The sequence below is a fragment of the Gigantopelta aegis genome, chromosome 3, assembly GCF_016097555.1.
Source record: "Gigantopelta aegis isolate Gae_Host chromosome 3, Gae_host_genome, whole genome shotgun sequence".
NCBI classification, from domain to species: Eukaryota; Metazoa; Mollusca; class Gastropoda; order Neomphalida; family Peltospiridae; genus Gigantopelta; species Gigantopelta aegis.
In genome coordinates, this window is record NC_054701.1 from 62,539,655 (window position 1) to 62,561,348 (window position 21,694).

Sequence of the window (21,694 nt, forward strand, 5' to 3'; positions counted from 1 at the left end):
TAATCATAAATTTAAATCTCTATACAACAATATCACACTGCTTTTTATATCATAGTGCTGTGATTATCTACTATGAAACATGTACCAGATGTTTTATTGTAGATTGTCTGACCATATATCATAGGTTTTGGATTACATTTTTAATAAAGTGCATCAGCAGAAATGTTTTTGATGAATGTGAATCTATTTTACTTCAGTTTGTATGCCTGATGTGCAGTCGGTTGGCTATTTCTCATTCCAGTCAATGCACTACAAATGGTGTATATAATATATGATGCTGTGGTATGTGCTATTCTATCTGTGGGATAGTGTATATAAAAGATTCTTTACTACTAACTGAAAATGGTGCTGCTTTCCTCTCTAGGACAATACATAAGTCAAACTTAACAAATGTTTGACATCCAATAGCGAGTAATAAAATCAATGTGCTCTAGTGGTATTGTTAAACAAAACAAACTCTTTTTTTTCTTTTTTTCCATCCACTGGACTAACGAGATATCTTCCTTTTCTGCACGCCTGTCAACCTGACTCGAAGTGAAATCCAGGCTAACAGTTTCACAGTATACACTTTACAAGTGAGGCAGATATTTGTTATGCAACTTCCTCAATAAGAAAAAGACAAACTATGTGTTTCCTGTGATGTTGACAATTCCGACACCAGACTAATATATAAAGAAACATAATATGCAAATGAGTGACCCTGTCAGATGGATAACAATAATCACAATCCATAATAAAAACACAATTATTTCATTATGCTCAGTTTTTGCCAAGCATGACCGGTTTTAAAACTTGTTTATTTTGTGATGAACGACGAGGGTTATATATGTACAGTCCCATACACAGGTGGAATTATTTATTTATTTTTAATTTTGGGGGTGGGGATGGAGTGGTGTGTAAATTACAAATGGGTACATTTATTAATGTTATGAACTGGTACATATACATATCTTTATACAGTACAGACTATAGGAAATAAAGCTTATTGTTTAAAATGTTATAATCATGTGATGTAATTAGATTTAACTTGAACAAGGAAGATTTAAATGTAGTTTTTGTCAAACAATAGAACACAAATGCAAAAGTATTCAATTAACTTTTTTCTAATAAAGCTAACACATCCTGTTTATTTGACTTGTAAAATATATATATATTTTTTTTTAACACTAAATAACACATGTATCTTGAAATGAATTATATTAAGATTTATACCTTACAATTTTACATGCATGTAGAAGAACCCTTGCTGATAATTGTCGTGTCAGCAGACTTTTCGACTGAACTTTTTTTAGAGCAAGTGTAGCAATTACTAAGTTAAACAGCTAATGGCCATAATATTTTTTAATGTGCCAGTGTGTTTTTTAACATTATTTTCTTCTCTTTATATGTGCATGCATGAACAGAAACATATAAACACAACAGCAGGCTAACAAACAATTTTATTCTAGTCAACAAGAACTGAAATACAAAAAAAAAAAAAAAAAAAAAATCTCCAATTTGGGTTTGCAGGGGGAGAGGAGAATAGCAGGTGGGTTTTTTAAATAAACAATTATTATCTATACATATGATTTTCTTTTTAAACCAGTACAAAAACAGTAAATGTTAAAAACAAAACTTTAAAAAATTCATCAGTACATCTGATATATAATATACACAAGTAACTTGTTACTGAAAGTTCATTAAAATCCACACACTTTACAACCCTAACACCACTGTCAAAAGCCCCCATATACACCCATTCTGTAAATGCCTGGAGACAGGAGGCCCATTCAAGCGAACCGCTGCCGAGAGATATTCCAAGCACATAATCGGGATGCTTACGCGAGATTAATCCAACCGACGGCGGCCTGGATGCAGCAAGCCAAAGGAGTGTCTCAGATCAGGGCAGCTGATCACGATCGGCAGGTTTTTTTTGTATTTTTTTATTTCCCCGACGCTGGATACACAAAGGCGAATCTTTGTCGCAGTTCAATAGTGCTGGCCGACACTAAGACTCACCTGCTGTTACAAAGGGCTTGGGTATCTTCTTAATAATAGGCAAATGTGTCAATAGCCTCCAAAGTAAATCTTGACGAACACCCCTGTGGGTGTACGCGCCTGATAAAACTATTGAGAATATCTATCGCTCCCTATAGGTAGTATCAATTTTCACCTGTCTGGCTATTTTTCAATTTACCTAAGCTCTCCAGTCGAGCGAGTGACCTGAATCCATGATTTCTTTTTATCCCTTTTCTTTTTCTTTTTTTTCACCAGACTATTATACACAGCATCAAGTTTTTGTTGCAAAGGACTGACATGCCAAAAAAAAAAAAAGAAGAAGAAGAAAAAAAGAAGAAGCCATAAGCATGTTTGTGTGTATCTTATAGTTAAAACTGATTGTAAAAATGGTGTATTGATAAATATATGAATTTACTAGTATTTATTTATTGAACATCAACAGAATATTAGTAATATAATAATTATTATTTAACTCCTCAAAAATCCATTAACACATCTACAGTTATGAATTATCAGCTTAATCTTAAAGTCTGAACCAAATTGTTAAAAACTACGATAAATTACTCTCCTACCTTTAATTACCTTTTCATTTCCCCAAAATTTTGTCCAGACACAAGTTGTGAAAATACCATTATAGTAACACAGATTCTACATATGAGACTGTAACGATGTCACCAATATTGATTTTGTTGAGATCGCATAGGGCAAAATACATGGTTTTCTGCCATCTGCCATTTTATGAAATACTCTTCAAGAGTGGTGAAAGCCTCCAAAGTATGAGAAATAATTAATATGAAATCAATGTGCTCTAGTGGTGTCTTTAAGCAAAACAAACTTTACCAAAAAAATAATATGACATCATTACATTTGCTTTTATGTAATAACATGTTATGTCGTTGTTAGATTAAGTCATATCCTTCTACCCCTCTTAGAGAGAGGATTCCATAAAAAGTCAAAATGGCAGCCAGCACAAAATTACACGTTTTTTGCCCTATGCAATCTCAGCGAAGTCGATATAGGTGACATAGTTATCATCTAGTATGTGGAATTTGTGTCATTGGTAATGTTTTTTTCAAGATTTCTGTCTGGACAAAATGTGGGTAAAATCTAATGAAAAATAAAGGTAGGAGAGCAATTTATCCTAGTTGTTAACATTTTGGATTGGACTTTAGCTGTTTTATAATACTGTTACTGCCATCCTCCATCCAATTTATATCTCTCATAGTGTCTGTATTTGTACTTTCTCGATCCTTCATACATTCATTCATAATAGTCTCATTTATCAAATGTTGCAGTATGTGCTACTATATTTGTATCTAATGTGTATATAAAAAGAGTCCTTGCTATCAATATGGTGCACCCTATGTGGCAGCAGCATATTCTTACCTTCCAGCTTTGCTACACGAGACACAACTGCCAAATATATATATATGTGGAGTTCATTTCCAAAACACAATATATATGCCAATTTCCAATGACTCAAAAATGGATTTGCTGTTAGCATACAATATAAGTACCGGTACATTGTTAAAGTTTGTTTTATTTATTGACACCAGTAGAGACATTGATTTATTATCGGCTATTGAATGTCAAACAATTGGTAATTTCAGGCATGTAAGAGGGGCTGAAACAAAAAAAGCTTACTGCAGCTGGTGTCCAGGGGCCTCTCAAGGGCCCCTGAAAGAAAATTGCATTCAACGCTAACAAATCTAAACTGGTTATAACTTATAATATAAGGCACACATCATAAACTTGAAACCGTGCAAACATGCAAATGAACCTTGTGTGGTCAACACTATTGAACACATCAATGTTGTTGTTTTTTTTTGGGGGGGGGGTTCCCCCGACAAAATGGAAAAGTGCATTTACGTGTAGATCTCACATCCCTGTAATTTTTTACTCATAGTTTAGACGAAACCTGCTACATTTTTCCATTAGCAGCAAGGATTCTGTTGAAGGAATCTTTCATCTGCACTTTCTCAGACAGGACAGCACATACCACAGCCTTTGATAAACCAGTCATGAAGCAGTGGTTGGGATGGGGAAATAACCCAATCAGAGAATGGGTCCATTGACTTGGTTCGATCCTAAGATGCCAACACCTGAGGCGAACGCGCTACCGACTGATCTAGATAACTACATTGATTCATCTGACATGTCATCAGTGAAGATGAGGCAGGTATTATATATGTCTTACATACAGCAGGTAAATGTCAGTAAACAAAGAACACCATTTACCGAGGGAGTGTTTGTTGACTAGTTGTCCAACAAACGAGAACACTGTATTTTATCAATCAGTTTAGAATGAAACAGACAAAAAAAAAACCTCCAGAAGTTAAAGAAAACCAAAGAGTCTCCATTGCTTGGTAATAATTAATAAAGCCGAAACTGTTACCGACAATAATGGGCTGAATTCGCATCTTAAAATGGAATTCTATACAAACTTTGTGTGTAAACTGAAATCTGGTACTGCAGAATAAGTATTGAACAGTATTTGCACGCCACACACAGCAAGTCACTGTGTAAACTGAAACAGGTTCACTGGATTTAGAAAACACCCAATTAGGCCAAACTGTACAAAAATGTTGGCTGTAATGCAAATGACTTGTCAAATAAAAAAATAAAAAATTCATTCTGGTGGGGTGGGTTTTCTTCACATTTTGGTTATTCAAGAAATATTTTTCAAAATAATATTAATATAATTAAAATATGTACCACCCATTTGTCCAACCATAGCTAAATATGTGAATTGGCGTACGGCAAATATATTTGTTCAAAGTGGTTTTACCAAGTGATTATTATTATTTTTTTTTTTTTTTTTTTTTAACGACACCACTAGAGCACATTGATTTATTAATCATCGGCTATTGGATGTCAAACATATGGTCATTTCGACACAGTCATAGAGATGAAATCTGCTATATTTTTCCATTAGTACTAGTAGCAAGGAATTTTTTATATGCACCATCCCACGGCTTTTGATATACCAGTCATGGTGCATTGGCTAGAGCGAAAAATAGCCCAATAGGCCCACCGACGTGGATCGATCCTAGACCGACTGCGCATCAAGCGAGCGTTTTCCCACTGGGTTACGTCCCACCTGTAATAGTAATAATAACCAGATATGTCACCCAAAGAGGGAGAAAGAGCTTACAAACACTAACACCAGAGGGGTTGGGGTGGGGTCAGGTTTTCATATTTACAAAATAACACTTAACTGCAACATTTGACCAAAACACAATTCACTAGCCGTCGGGCATGGAAATAGTAGTTATTTGAATATCACTAGCCATGGGAGTGGGGCTACCATAATCTAGAAGCCCTGAAACAAAACAAATGCTGATTTTGTTTGACTAGATTACAGTAACAGCCGGTGTCCTATACCTCTGCATTTTATTCAGCCAAATGCTTTCTGCAATCAATAATTTCTACGCTTATATATATTCCATTAAAGTTCAAGCATGCTGTGCATACAACTTGGCTATCTGGGGGGGTGGGGTGGGTGGGGTGGAACGTGGCCTAGTGGTAAAGTGCTCGCTTGATGCATGGTCGGTCTGGGATCGATTCCCGTCTGTTTAAAAAGATTAAACAAGAGCATGTGTCTACCTCTACATTCTGTTCAGTCAACTGCTTTCTGCAATCAATAATTTCCATGCTTATATATATTCCATTAAAGTTCAAGCATGCTGTGCATACAACTTGGCTATTTTTGGGGGGGGGGGGGGGGGGGGATGTGGAATGTGGCCTAGTGGTAAAGTGCTTGCTTGATGCAGTCAGTCTGGGATTGATCCCAGTTGCTTAAAAAATATTAAACAACAGCATGTCTGTATACCTCTACATTCTATTCAGTCAACTGCTTTCTGCAATCAATAACTTCCATGCTTATATATATTCCATTAAAGTTCAAGCATGCTGCGCATATAACTAAGTTATTTTGGCTCACTGTCAAGACAAGAGGTTAATGGGTTAAAGTTAACCAAAAATTTGCTACTCGTATCAAAAAGCAGCAATGGATTTTTTTTTATTATGTACTTTCCCATGGATAGGACATTACATACCATGTCCATTCATATATCAGTAACAAAAGGTTATGAGGCACTGGTCGGGTTGCTGGACTTGAAATAGGAAGTAAAATATCGCCTGGCTGGTTGTTGTTGTTTTGTTGTTGTTGTTTTGTTGGGGTTTTTAAAAAATAGCAGCTTAAAAGAAATATGTCTGCAAAGAAAGAAATATGGTCTGTTGAAAATAAGGCAGCATGGGGTAAATGGAGGGAATGGGATAGTATGATAATGAATTAGAACCTCTTAGACATATTTTAGAGCAAAACGTAACAGTCACTAGATACAGATGAGATAATCATATCTGTCTCTTGAAAAATTACCTCCATTTTTTTTGGTGGTTTTAGCAGGTGAATTTCTATTTTTGCTAAGTCTAAGTGTACGTTTTTCGCAGTCCACTATTTCAAGCCATGGGTTGTGGGACACTCAGCTCCATCGATGGTGATCAATTGAACAACCCATCACACATCAGATGAGTGTTCTAGCACTAAACTACATCCCGTCTCCTCATAACCTCAAAGTGCATTCATTATGGGTGGGGCGGGATTTGGCTCAGTCAGTTGAATACTCGCTTGAGATGCTTGCGTCACAGGATCGAATCACCTTGGTGGATCCATTCAACTGATTGGGGGTTTTCTTGTTCCAACAAGTGTACCACAACCGGTCAAAGGCCGTGGCATGTGCTTTCTTGCCTGTGGGAAAGTGCATTTAAAAGATCCCTTGCTGCATCAGGAAAAATGTAGCGGGTTTTCTCTGATGACTACATGTCAGAATTACCAAATGCTTGACATCCAATAACCGATGATTAATTAATCAATGTGCTCTAGTGGTGTCATTACACAAAACAAACTTTTCATTCTGGGTTGACACCAATTACTGAATATGAACTCAGCACCTATCATAGTGTTAACACAAAGAACATGACAAATGCACGACCATGCATGTATTTAGACACTGACACCCAATATAGCCGATGACTTTAGTACTAGGGTGTCATTTAAAAAAATAATTCCCTCCGTTATATTTAGGCATATCTGCCAACTAATCACTTATACAGTCAGCCGAGATAGACAGATGGACAGATGAGACAAAATGTTACGTTTTTGGACATAGTTGAAGACAGTTCAGATAAAACGGGCATAAAACGATAGACATGTGAACAAACTGATTGACAGACATGACACATGCGCATGTGTAAGGAGTTAATTAAAATCAGTCCAGATGAAGTATGTGAACATGACATAGAAAAAAGTTTTTTTGTTTAACGACACCACTAGAGCACATTGATTTATTAATCATCGGCTATTGGATGTCAGACATTTGGTAATTATGACATATAGTCTTAGAAAAAACAAACAAAACAAAAAACCCTACATTTATCCATTAGTAGCAAGTGATCTTTTGTATGTGTCTTCCCACAGACAGGACAGCCGTGGATATACCAGTGTTTATGCACTGGATGGAACGAAAATTAGCCCAAAGGGCCCACGGACAGAAATTGATCCCAGACTGACCATGCATCAGGTGAGCACTTTACACTGGGCTACGTCCCACCCATGTCATGGAGAAGACGCACAAACATGTTTGGATGTTATCGACCGACGGAAGGAACAGACAACATGAAATGCCATCTGCAATATGGTATACACTTGCTAATTAAAGCCAATCATAAATCCCTATCAGCGTGTTTCTCCTTCAGCAATGAATTTTCGCAAGCTGACATTATATGCATGATAAATTGTTAATGCCAGCATCAATCCACGAGTGGCGGAATTCGATACGCAGCGATACGACAGAGACTTGCGTAATTCTTCCTGTATTTGTATCAGCTTCCAAATTAACGTACCTTTTATAAATCACCCTAACAATTGGGACGCCATCAGACCTATCCGTACCTATTCATCGCATCGACTCGAAGGGGTTTTCTGCTTCACTAACCCTAGATGGACAAAGTAATCAAAGAGCCATCGGCACTTACGGCTGAAGCCGCTTTTCATGACGATTAAATCCGAGAACACCATCAATTGACAATTGAGCTCCAAACCTGATATCTAAGAAGAGAGGGGTTTCATAATTTGCACAAAAGGTATCTAAATAACTGATGCATCATTGCATACCAATGAAAGAGGGTCGGTTAAAAAAGAAAACAGTCATAAAAAGGGATGAGCAGGCTTCGGTCTCCCCGACATCGAGACACATATAAGTTTCATTGTGGTCGCAAATAGATATATCAGGGCAGTGAACTGCTGTACAGAACAAGACTACATAACAAGGTGAATGGAACATGGCACCACCAAGGTAGAAGAAAAAGAAATTAATAACATGACGATGACCCACTGTGCATTACTGAATGTGATGTCTGTGTATCTACACATATAATATGCGAACCTGTGTTTAACCTGCCAGGTATCGGGTTTTTTATATATATATATATATATATATATATATATATATATATATATATTTTTTTTTTCTTCTTCATTAAACCTTAATTAAGAGGCAAATAAGAAAACCCCTGAAAAACCTGTCTGAGACACTAGTGTTATGATAGAGTTTCAGACTAAATACATACATGTACATGTATGGAAGAAGATGGTCTGTTTTATTTAATGACTCACTCAACACATTTTAATTACAGTTACATGGCGTCTGACCGCACAGATAAAGGAGAGAGGAAACCCGTTGCCAGCATGCAATGGGATACTCTTTCTGATCAGCAGCATGGGGTCTTTTATATACGAGGCATCCCACAGGCAGGAAAATACATATCACAGCCTTTGTAACACCAGTTGTGGTGCACTGGTTGGAACGAGAAGTAGCTCAATGAGCCCACTGATGGGGATCGATCCTAGACCAACCATGTATCATGCGAGGCATTACAAGTGGTCTACATCTCGCTTCCTATACATGTATGTGCAATGTACATGTATGTCACATGTTCATTTATGAATGGATCGATAATAAATGATGGATAGCTGCATAATATATGGATGAATGGATGGATAGATGGATGGATGGATGGACGGACAGACAGACTGCATAATAGATGAATGATAGTGGATAGAGAGATGAATGGAAGAATGGATAGCTGCATAATGTATGGAAGGATGGATAGATGGATGGATGGATGGATGGATGGATGGATGGATAAAGTGATGGATGGATGGACGGATGAATTGACAGATAGATGAAGTCATGGATGAATGCATTGGTGGATAAATAGATACTAGTAAATTTATGTACATAAATATGTCTCAGTTCCCCACGCACACACAGGTATCTAAATCTATGGGCTCTCGCATGTATGTATTTGTTTAAGACTTTAATCATCTGCTACTTTTAAGTGTTCTTCGATGGAGTGTGAATGTTTTGTTCACATCTAAAGAAGCACGAAAGATGGGCAAAAGCTGCTTGCCCACTGGGCAAATTTGACATGAATGAGTGTTTGTCAGCAACTGTTAGTGTCAATGTCAAACATTGGTTTGGTTTCTCCAACAATCACATATTATATTACCAGACCAGTGACATCTCATCTAGTTGGGGGGTTTTAAAAGAAAATTTCAAATATAAAAGGATAAAATAAAAATTCCAACTTAAATACACATATCATGATTTTTAAATTATACACTTGTTTAATATAATTACATATATCACAATACATTTAAAAAAAATAAAACATGCTTATAGAATGCTAATATAATCAATTTGAATACCATTAATTTTTTTACAAAAATCAATAACAACAAAATCAATAATAGCAACAATAGCAAAATCAATATTTGACTATTCAAATTTGATTTATAGACCCCTAAAAAATTAATAAAAAATTGAAGTCACAGACACTAAGTTTGGTTAATCTACAAACCTGTAACATCTGTATGAAGTTACAGTGATGTGAAACAAGTGAACAAATGGGTAAATTCCATCTAAAAATAGACTAGAGCTAATTTCCATAACCATTACTTCTCAGAGGCACACATGTACATTTTTAAAATTATGAAAAATGAATTTCGTGGTAGTACAAACACCAGAATGACCAGAAACATTCAGACGTACGGCAATGGTTAATCTAAACAATAAAATGTAAGTATTGTTTGATTTCAATGATCAAAAACGGATCTAACAGTAAAAATATACAGTAGTGTTTAAAAACTGGGCTCATTTTAAAAAAGTCTGATTTTAGTTTTGGAACAAGACTTCTACAACTAAAATAGATGAACAGAGTTGAAGATGTATACTATGAAGAAAATGACTTGAACAACAAAACTGCTGAATGTATCAAATAAAATGTAAAAATGTAGATTGTAACCATTTCGAAAACACCTCCTACTGCAGCCCTCTACATTGTGACTGACCAAATCAGTCGCATATGTGATAATTTTTTTCATTTGGCGATTAAAACATTTCATACTATCTATATAAAAAAAATACAAGTAGGCGCCATCTGGTTCTTAGGTGGAAATGTTAACATCGAGGCCTGTACTGGTGCCAAACTATTTCTTATACATTAATTTCATGCAAGCAAAAATACAAATGAAAGAGTTACATACCTTGATTCTTGACCTCTGCGAACTCATGATTATATTCTTCCAATGTTTCTCGGAGCTGTTTGTTTTCTATTTCTAAATCGGTGACCCTGTGAGCCTTCTTCTGAATCTGAATGGCATACTCAAGAGCGGACACAGGATCTGGAATGGAATTTTGTTCAAAGTTATTAAAAATACAGGTCCAAGTCTTTTTACCAATGTGAAGGAAATGTTTTATTTAAAGACCCACTCAACACATTTTATTTACGGTTATATGGCATCAGAAATATGGTTAAGGACCACACAGATATTGAGGGAGGAAACCCGCTGTCGCCACTTCATGGGCTACTCTTTTAGATTAGCAGCAATGGATCTTTTATATGCACCATCTCATAGACAGGATAGCACATACCACGGCCTTTGATGTACCAGTCGTGATGCAATGGCCGGAGCAAGAAATAGTCCAATGGGCCCACTTTCACCATTTGATGTGAAGAAAAAAAAAAAAAAAAAAAAAAAAAAAAAAAAAAGAAGAGATGAATTGTTATGATATGCAGTTATTTTGATTATCTCAAGAATAAAACCAAAATCAACACTATATCAGTATTCCCTACAGATATATTCTAGACTTTTTTTTTTTTTACCGGCCTCGATGGCTTCGTAGTTAGGCCATCGGTCAACAGGCTGGTAGGTACTAGGTTCAGATCCCAGTCGAGGCATGGGATTTTTAATCCAGATACTGACTCCAAACCCCGAGTGAGTGCTCCGCAAGGCTCAATGGGTAGGTGTAAACCACTTGCACCGACCAGTGATCCGTAACTGGTTCAACAAAGGCCATGGTTTGTGCTATCCTGCCTGTGGGAAGCGCAAATAAAAGATCCCTTGCTGTTAATCGGAAAGAGTAGCCCATGAAGTGGCGACAGCAGGTTTCCTCTCAAAATCTGAGTGGTCCTTAACCATATGTCTGACGCCATATAACCGTAAATAAAATGTGTTGAGTGCGTCGTTAAATAAAACATTTCTTTTTTTCTTTTCTTTTTTATTTTTAAAACTTTTATTTTATTTTATTTTTTTAAACTTTATTTGATATATTTTTATAACTTGTTTCATACACTCTTAACTATTCGAGGAATGTGTGAATTACAACAACAAAAAACCTTGGCAATTACAAAGTAGACGTGTCAGTATGGTGGGTCATTATCTAAAAATTAAACAAATTAAAAAATTTGACAAATTAAACTTGATCGGATTCTTTCAATTAGGCATAATAATGTTCAATTTTAAAATTTCTGTTATTTTGGGGCAGAAATAAATCTTAATAAATTTATTATGTTGATCAAATTATTACATTATGTCACAGTAGTTTGCTTTTTTTTCTCTTTTTTATTTTGCTTGTTTTGTTATTAATTATAAACTACTGGTTTTCAAGTGTACAATATTTATATATATATATAAATGCAATTGAATCCTGTTGGCTCGAACCCCATCGGTGCTCGAGAAAGTGTTCAACCCATCAAGTAGTTTGACCGAACCATTAAGTAAAAATCGTGTAAGTGTAACTCGGGACTTCATTTTTGGTTTGAGTGTTGCACTGATTCTACTGTGTGTATGTATGTGTATAAATTTTTATTTATTTATAAATTTATTTTTTGCTTAAATTTGTCTTTTTATGGTAATAAATAATAGCCTTCTATTCAATTATTTAAAAAAAAAAGGAAAAAAAAAAAAAAAGACAGAAGAAAGAAATACACTGTAATTTGTCACACACCCCCCCCCCCCCCCCCCCCCCCCCCCAATTGTACCAATGCCAAAAATGATCATTCTCTGAACTTGCCGACCTGAACTCGGGTCTACCTGCTGCTAATAAAAATGTCTAGAAAGTCATTCTGGGATTTCAAATAAACTTAATCAATGTCACTCTACATTGGTCATCTGTCTCCAGCAACAGACAACAAAAGTACCAGTATCCCCTTGGTGTGTGTGGTCAGAACACAGTTAATCAACAAGCCAGGGTCATAAATAACCTAGATGGGAGGCCAGTTGTTGAGTGACCAGTGCCAGTAGCATGGTGGAAAAAAATGTATTAAGACATATTAATGGGAACGATTTACATTTCCTGCAGGCATATATGTTTATTATTATATTGTTACTATGTACTGCAGTAAAATATCAATTAATGCTGAAGAGATAAAAAAAAAACCCTAAACAATGCACTAGCCAAGATGACAATGAACAAAAGAATATGTGTGTTACTAAAACAAATGTGTGTATACACTTAATGACATGCCAAGTGGCATATACATGTTTACTTTTATAAACCTCTTTTGAATATAGCAGGACAAAAGAAGCAAATTTATACGTTTTTTGTTTTTTTAATGAAATGGAAAACAGAATTTTAATTCATAACTTATGGTAAATATTTAAAATATTAAAACTGACATTATTAACTGATGAGGTTTTAGTATAGCGGTAACCATAACATACATATAATGTCATAAACATTAGGAATTAGATTAATTTTTATTTCAAGTAAAATACACTTAAATGCTCAGTTTAAGATGTTTTATTGTGCTTAAAATTAATGTTTTAAATATATTCTTAGAAAAAGTATAAATAAAAAACCTATGTAGTTTAGTTGTAGAGTGATTGCCACAAGTACAAAAAGGTGTATGATTGAGAAAACTCAACTTGCCCCCTCTCAGAATCAATTTTTAAAAATCCCAATCAGTACCCCATGGCTGGTATATCAACGGCTGTGGTATGTACTATCCTATCTATCTGAAAATGCATTTAAAAATTCCCTTGCTGCTATTTTGTGAAATAGCCTACGATGTGACAGTGAGTTATTTCTTCTCACTATGTGCATGTTTATCTATACCAAGTGCCTCAATAACTATATCCAACGCTCACCCAATCCAAAGTTAAATAAGCCAACTGCTAGACGTTATACACAGTGGCTACAACAGTTAGTATTGGAGTAATTAATCAAATTTTGTTTAAGGAAGGAAATGTTTTATTTAACGACGCACTCAACACATTTTATTTACGATTATATGGCATCAGACATATGGTTAAGGACCACACAGATATAGAGAGAGGAAACCCGCTGTCACCACATGGGTTACTCTTTTCGATTAGCAGCAAGGGATATTTTATATGCACCATCCCACAGACAGAACAGTATATACCACAGCCTTTGTTATACCAGTTGTGGAGCACTGGCTGGAATGAAAAATAGCCCAATGGGGCCAATGACGGGGATCGATCCTAAACTGACCGCGCATCAAGCGAGCAATTTACCACTGGGATATGTGCCGCCCCAATTTTGTTTAATTAAATTAGCCACTTTGTACTATTTTTCAAAGAAATACTCTACGTATCTGAAAACTTCCTCAATCTAAATTATTTCTAGTGTATATCTCTGACACCAATAGAGGTCTTAGTTTAAAATATGTCAAGGAGTTATTAAACAATTACTCCTTTCGTTTTATTGGGGGGGTCAAAGGAGCATGATGGAAGTGGACGTTATAGACAGGTGGTTTGTTAAACAAGTTATTCATTGTACCTGATTTCACTATGTACTTGAAATGGAAAAAGATCATATAAAACTCCTACATTTTTGCTGTGGACTATGTTAATTTTTTCTCCAAAAACATGGTCTTTGCTGTGAACCTCAAAGGTCGTGGTATGTGCTCTATCCTGTCTGTGGGATGGTGTATATAAAAGATCCCTTGCTACTAATGGAAAAATGTAGCTGGTTTCCTCTCTAAGACTATATGTCAAAATTACCAAATGTTTGACATCCAAAACTTGAAATAGCTGATGATTAATAAATAAATAAATCAATGTGCTCTAGTGGTGTCATTAAACAAAACAAAACGTTTTGCTATGACCCTTTTCTTAATTGCAATGGTTGCACATACTTAGCAATATAACTAAAATTACTCCACATCCACCTTTTCGACCCCGTGTCTAAATATACCGGCCTCGGTGGTGTTGTGGTTAGGCCATCGGTCTACATGCTGGTAGGTACTGGGTTCGGATCCCAGTCGAGGCTTGGGATTTTTAATCCAGATACCGACTCCAAACCCTGAGTGAGTGCTCCGCAAGGCTCAATGGGTAGGTGTAAACCACTTGCACCGACCAGTGATCCATAACTGGTTCAACAAAGGCCATGGTTTGTGCTATCCTGCCTGTGGGAAGTGCAAATAAAAGATCCTTTGCTGCTAATCGGAAAGAGTAGCCCATGTAGTGGCGACAGCGGGTTTCCTCTCAAAATCTGTGTGGTCAGTAACCATATGTCTGATGCCATATAACCATAAATGTGTTGAGTGCGTCGTTAAATAAAACATTTCTTTCTTTTCTTTCTTTCCGTGTCTAAATAGGTATACATTAGACACCAAATAGCCATACTTTAAAATGTGCCGAGGTATTGTTAAACAAACATTCCTTTCCTTTCTTTTCTAGTGACACTGTATCTGTTTCATACCTATGGATAACCTACATTGTATACATTTCAGCTTAGTTAATTCCAGGCAGGCAGAAAATTTATTGAGTTTATTCTGCTCAGTACATTTTCCAATAAATTAGTCATATAATGATAGTTCAATATGCCAAGGCAGATCATGCATAATGATGGTCTCAAATTTACAGAGTCAATATTCATGTACATGTTGGTAAATTGTGCAAATTACTTCACTGATGGCAATAAAAAAAAATACAAATCTATTCCAAACTCATTGTTCTACTTCAACAACATGACTTAAAAAGTTGTGTAAAGAAATTAAAAATAAAGATAGGGATATTTTAGAGATTATTCTTGCAGCTGTATGCAATATTCTAATGGCGAAATATGGCAGGACTAGCTCTAGGTTGGCAGAAAATTTTGCCAATTTATCTACTAAACTTAAAAATGGCAGAAACCCAGTTATTTTCTAGCAAAATATCATTTATTTCATGAAATTATTTCACTAAATTAAAATAAAATTTGCCAGTTGTTTTTGAAATTCGCATTTGGAGAATTTCATGAGTGCCACAGCTAGCCCTGCATGGTGACATATGTAGTTGATTAAATTAAATACAGTTGTAAAGTTAATGTTTGTTTTGTTTAACTACACCACTAGAGTACATTGATTTATTAATCATTGGTTATTGGCATTTGGTAATTTGTGACTTGTAGTCTTTAAAGAAAACTCACTATATTTGTTTCATTAGCAAGAAAGTATCTTTTATATGTACTTTCCCACAGACAGGACAGTACATACCAAGGCCTTGCACTAGTTGGGATGGGGGGAAAACCTGATCAGAGAATGGGGTCTACTAAGGTGGTTCGATCCTACGATGCAAGCACCTCAGACAAACGATCTACCAAATGAGCTAAATCCTGTGGTAAAAACATGGTAATATTTAATTATAATATAGTTGTTTGAATTGTATATATTCTATATATATATTTATGCCTTAAAATTATAAATGTTCTAAACCATCATGTTGGTGTCAAATTAAAAACTCATGAATTATGTGTGTGACACAGTTATTAAAATATACAACACTGTCCTTTTTCAAACTGGGATATTTAAAGCAAACATTTATTATTTGGTTTTGTCATTTCAATACATCAATTAGAATATGTAACACGTTTTTTTTGTGTGGTTTTTTATGACACATGGAAGTGCATGTTAAATGTACATCTCTTACCAAAATAATGCAATGGAAATATTTCAGGATTATATAAATACTTGATCAGTGTCCAAGAGTAAACAATTTTAGTGTGAAAACTATTGACCATTTTCCTTTAAATCAAAAGGCATCGACAATCAAACAAACAAAAGAATACATAATACAAGTATTAGTTAAGATGTAACCAATAATCATCAGTGAAAACAAATTTTTCCCCACCACGCATGTACATAGAGGAATCAGGTAATAATAAATGGAATGTGTGTGCATTACAAAGAGAGGGAAAGAGATCATTTCCACATGTCAACATCCATTATGTGAAGAAGCAATGTCCCTTTTAAGTGATCAGAAAGGAGAGAGAACGCTCTAAAAAACATGCTGATGGCATCTAGCTCTCAAGCCATTCTTCACCAAAGCCAAGTACATCTGTCAGAAACAATAAACAACAGTGAACCAATCAGTACGCAGATACAACAAATGGAGCAATGGGCCTGATCAGGATGGTGATACTCATTTTGGTATTCATGGTAATGATGATGGTGATGGTGATGATTATGGTGATGATGATGATGCTGCTGATGATAATAATTTTGGTGGTCATGGTAATGATGATGATGATGATAATAATTTTGGTGGTCATGTTAATGATGATGATGATGTTAATAATGTTTATGTTTATGATTTTTATGTTCATTATTATGAAAAATCATTTTGGTGGTCATGGTAATGATGATGATGATGGTGATGATGGTGATGATGATGATGATGATGATGATGATGATGATGATGATGATGATGATGATTTATGATTATAAACCTGTTTTGTTAAATGACACCAATGGAGCACACTGATTAATAAATCATTGACTATTGGGTTGTGAAACAATGGGTAATTATGACACAGTCTACAGAATAAAAAAAACAATGAGTGTATGTATGTTTAATGACACCCCAGCACAAAAATAGACATCGGCTATTGTGTTATAGAGTTCAGCTATTGGTTTTGTCTTCAGAGATAACCTTCTACATTTTTCCATTAGCAGCAAGGGATCTTTTATATGCAGTTTCTCAGAACAGACATGACAGCACATGTCACAGCCTTTGAAAACACCAGTTGTGGAGCACGAGATGGGATAGAAAAAATAATAATCAGAGAATGGGTCCACCAAGGGGATTTGATTTTCCAACCAGGGTTTCTGCCAGAGGGTAAAATGGGTATGGCGCCATACCCAGATTTTTTTGCAATTTTGTTTTTTTAAAGTTAACCTTTTAACCAAATTAATTACTCTTATCATTAATGTATGATTTTCTTAACCCTAAACCTAAACGTAACCCATTTTCTTTCTGGGGGAGGCCCAACCACACCCCCTTGTTGACTGTGGATGCATTCAATTCCATAGCACCATACTCAAAAATGTCTTTCTGGCAGAAACACTGTCAACCCAAGATCCTCAGGTAAGCGCTCTGCCAACTGTGCTAGATCCTACTCCTACTATGATTGTAAATGAAGTTCCATAACTGTCCACATTTGATCATCATTTAGTGATTGGACCTGGTGCTTTTCTTTGTAAAGTCTAGTCTCAAAGCTTTAATATAGTCTTGCCCATACAACTTTGTAGTTAAAAAGGTCTGAGGACTGATAAAGTCTTCGACAGAATTTTAAAGTTTTACAATCACCAGCCTAAGAAAGAAATAACTCAACAGATCCACCAGTGGGAATTGATCTTACAACCTCATGAATGCCATCTACCACTGATCTATATCCTGTTCAAGTTGACTCTACAAAAGCACAGCAAATCACGTCCGTCAAGAACTTTACAGCAGGTATGTACATTTTCCAATAATACTCACCTGATCACATTAAATATTTATTATAATTGATTCCTCATCTTTCTAAACCAGTCAAACATAAAACAACTCACATTGTTTATTAAAAGTAAAACTATTTCCAAAGAAATGTATTTTGAATTTTTTGCTGACACCATACCCACTTTATGGTCCACATTTTATTTTATTTTACCACCTGTTTTAGAAGCTATGTACCAAATTTGCTGCTTTTAACACAATGTGGACGATCCATATACTAAGAAGCTGTACTACACGTCACAGCAAACCAATCGGCCTACAGATACAACAAAGGAAACCACATCCCCTGATACTACTGGCCTGCCACAGACCTGTCTTTATACAAACAGTCACTAGCCGGCAGTCAGACAAAATGTTAATTAAAACAATTACCATGGCAACAGAAACATAACCTCGATAAGCTTATAATTGCAGTAAATACCTGGTAAATTTATTAGTTTCTTGTACACTGATAAAAAGGCTGCCTCGGCTGATTTGCTTCTCTTGGAAAGATTGTCCACTTCTATCTGAAAACTTTTCAACAAGGCTGCGACTACTTTGCGGATATCCTGCAATGCAGATTATAAAAAAAATACAAAATTACAAAATAAATATCATTGTTAAACAGCTTAATGATGTTTACTGATGGAGAGGGTGAACCACTTGTAAACCACACTGTATGTCTCTAGTAAGATTATAGGAAGATTGCATGTAGTTAACAATACCCCAGCACATTATTTAGTCTATTTAGTTTTATTTTTGTTTAATGACACCACTAGAGCACATTGATTAATTCATCATCAGTATTGGATGTCAAACAATCGGTAATTATGACTCGTAGTCATCAGAAGAGACCCGGTACATTTTTTCCATTAGCAGCAAGGGATCATTGACGTGCACTTTCCCACAGACAGGAAAGCACATACCACGGCCTTTGACCAGTTGTGGTAAACTGGTTGGAATGAGAAAAAACCCATCAGTTGAATGGATCCAACGGAATGGTTTGATCCTGCGACACAAGCACCTCAGACGAGCACTCAACCGACTGAGCTAAATCCCACCCCTCAGTAGCTATAGGTGCCTGACTCAGTAGATGTGACTTGTGAGCTTGGGAATAAAAAACAGAAACCTGCTGCCGCTAGTTTGTCACAAGTCTGATGTGTGTGTGTGTGTGTGTGGGGGGGGGGGGGGGGGGGGGGGGTGCTGTTCACGAACGGGTCACATAGGGAGGTTGGTAGCACCGTAATGATTGATTTTTATGTCTGATGGGTATGTTGCATGATTTCGAAGGCCGACATCAAAAACTGTTTATGACCAAAATCATGGGTTTTTTTAGAAATAAAATTTTAACATTTGAAAACTTCATTTCATTTATTTATTCAAATTGTATACTTTGTCATCCTTTCTTATTACATGCATGGATATAACATGTTTCTCAATAGTAACTACATTTAAAAAAAAGATAAGAATTCCATGGAATTAAATGTGTCGCCTACCAAAAGTATATTTGGTGAACATCCATAGGTGTAACTATAAACCAAGTTTCATTGGCCTAGGACTTACAGTTTGTGAGAAACTGATATAAATAAGAAGCTTTAATGTTAAAACTTTAACACAAAAGTGTTTCTGCCATAAAGACATTTTTGGGTATGGCCCTAGAGAATTGAATTCAACCAGTCAACAGGGGGTATGGGGGGGGGGAAGGGGGGGGGGGCTTTCCCAGAAAAGAAATGGGTTACGTTTAGGGTTAAGGTTAAGAAAATCATACATTAATGATAAAGAGTAATTAATTTTGTCAAAAGGTTAACTTTAAAAAAATTATAAAATCTGCAAACAAATCTGGGTATGGCGTGATACCAGTTTTACCGGCTGGCTGAAACCCTGCAGTAAATCTTGTTGTAAAGATGAGACAAAAAAGTGCGGCTTAAGAGGACTACTGTCATCTTCATAACAAGGGGAAAGAACCAGTTGTTGTTATCAGGTTGCAATTATATCTTTGTACTTGGTTTAAATAAACTTTGTGGGTGGTGGATACACAAAAACCCCTGGCTTTTCACTCTTCTTGTATGGTGAACTGAACAGCTCTTAACAGCAAGGGGTCTTTTAGATTTATTTCCCCCTTATAAATGAAAGTATGTAACATGATATTTTTATATAAGTTACAACTCAGTTGCGTTCAATACATAGGTTTTGTCATGAGAATCCGCTAATGGTTTGACTGGTTGCCACCCTATTACATTCATTTAAATAAGAATTTTAAAAAATTAAAAAATTAAATCAGGCTATAAAAAAACACTTAGTAAAGTCATGGAACACTCAAGTTAACTGAACAAATGACAGTAGTGGATTGGGGAAAACCCCAATGTGCTAGTCCACAGTCAGGGATTGATCCTACAATCCATCACACCTCAAGACAAGAACTCTTCTGAGCTACATGTACATCCTACTTCTTAACAGGATCATGTAGGACTTGGTAGTGTTGGTTGCTCCATTCTGTAATTGCTTAGTACTTCAAGTTTTAATACATAGTACATTCAGGTTCATAAGTTCGAATCATATTTATTCCAACAAATCAGTTAATAAGTAATTATTTATTTTATTGCCTATAGTTAAGCATACTGTTCTGTATGTACATGTTTTGTTTGTACACATATTTATATAAAAAAGTATATAAGTTAGGTATCTTGTTTATGTGCGGAATATAAAAGTAAAAGTTAAATTTTACCATATTTTATACAAAAATATATATATACAAACATGTATGCCTTCTTTAAAAATTTAAATATATACTAAGAAAGAAAAATGAAACAGCAGAAAATGAGTAGCAACTAGGTTCCTCCCATTAACAAATCCAAATTGTTAGGATAGGTCAATTTGTTTGAATCAAACAGAAAAAGACAAGAACGCTAAACATCAAAGAGAAAATCGCCCGACTGGAATAACAGTCTGTTAGTGTTTCAATCACCCATGACCCACATAGATCCATAATCAGCAACCGAACTCCTAGGAAATAAGAACCGCTCTTAAAAAAAGGTCAAATCCGAGATAAACACCATTATAGATTAGGCCCGAATGATACATTCTAGCGCCAGATGGTTGCTACATTGATAGATAATTTGGATTTTTCTTGTCTCCCCGCTTAAAGATTAAAAAGTAATATTCTTTTGCTGCTTTGAGCTGCAAGCTAGCCCACCACCCCCTGTGTGTGTTCCGTCTCTTCTTTAATGAGTTTCATAAACTCCCCACCAAGCTTACTTCCGGCTATAATGCTTGGCAATTTGTGACCACTTGAAATGATCTGCAAAATTATAGTAATATAGATTGGCTCAGCATCATTTGATTTGGTCAGGTCTGTTTGGTAAAATAATGGAGGAAAAACAGATATATTTCTTTTAATAAAAAATAAATAAATAAAGTTTTGGTGAATCATAGTAATAAAAATTGGATCATAATTTGCTTGGGTTTGTTTGGTGGAATTATGGCATATAACAGTACATGGTTCATAATTTGCTTGGGTTTGTTTGGTGGAATTATGGCATATAACAGTACATGTTCATAAATATTCACAGTATGTTAAAAAAATTAATA

At 35.5% G+C, this 21,694-nt stretch overlaps 1 protein-coding gene across 2 annotated transcripts in view; it reads right to left on the bottom strand.

Annotated features, from left to right (window-relative positions):
* The window catches only part of LOC121368397 (homeobox protein cut-like 1), a 150,400-nt gene that overhangs the window by 99,724 nt on the left and 28,982 nt on the right, over window positions 1-21,694 (bottom strand). For both annotated transcript variants that reach the window (XM_041493099.1, XM_041493100.1), the window contains exons 3-4: window positions 18,549-18,675; window positions 10,607-10,744 (exon numbers count right to left, since the gene is read on the bottom strand). In XM_041493099.1, the coding sequence (XP_041349033.1) occupies window positions 10,607-10,744; window positions 18,549-18,675 (265 nt within the window). The remainder of the gene's footprint in view (window positions 1-10,606; window positions 10,745-18,548; window positions 18,676-21,694) is intronic.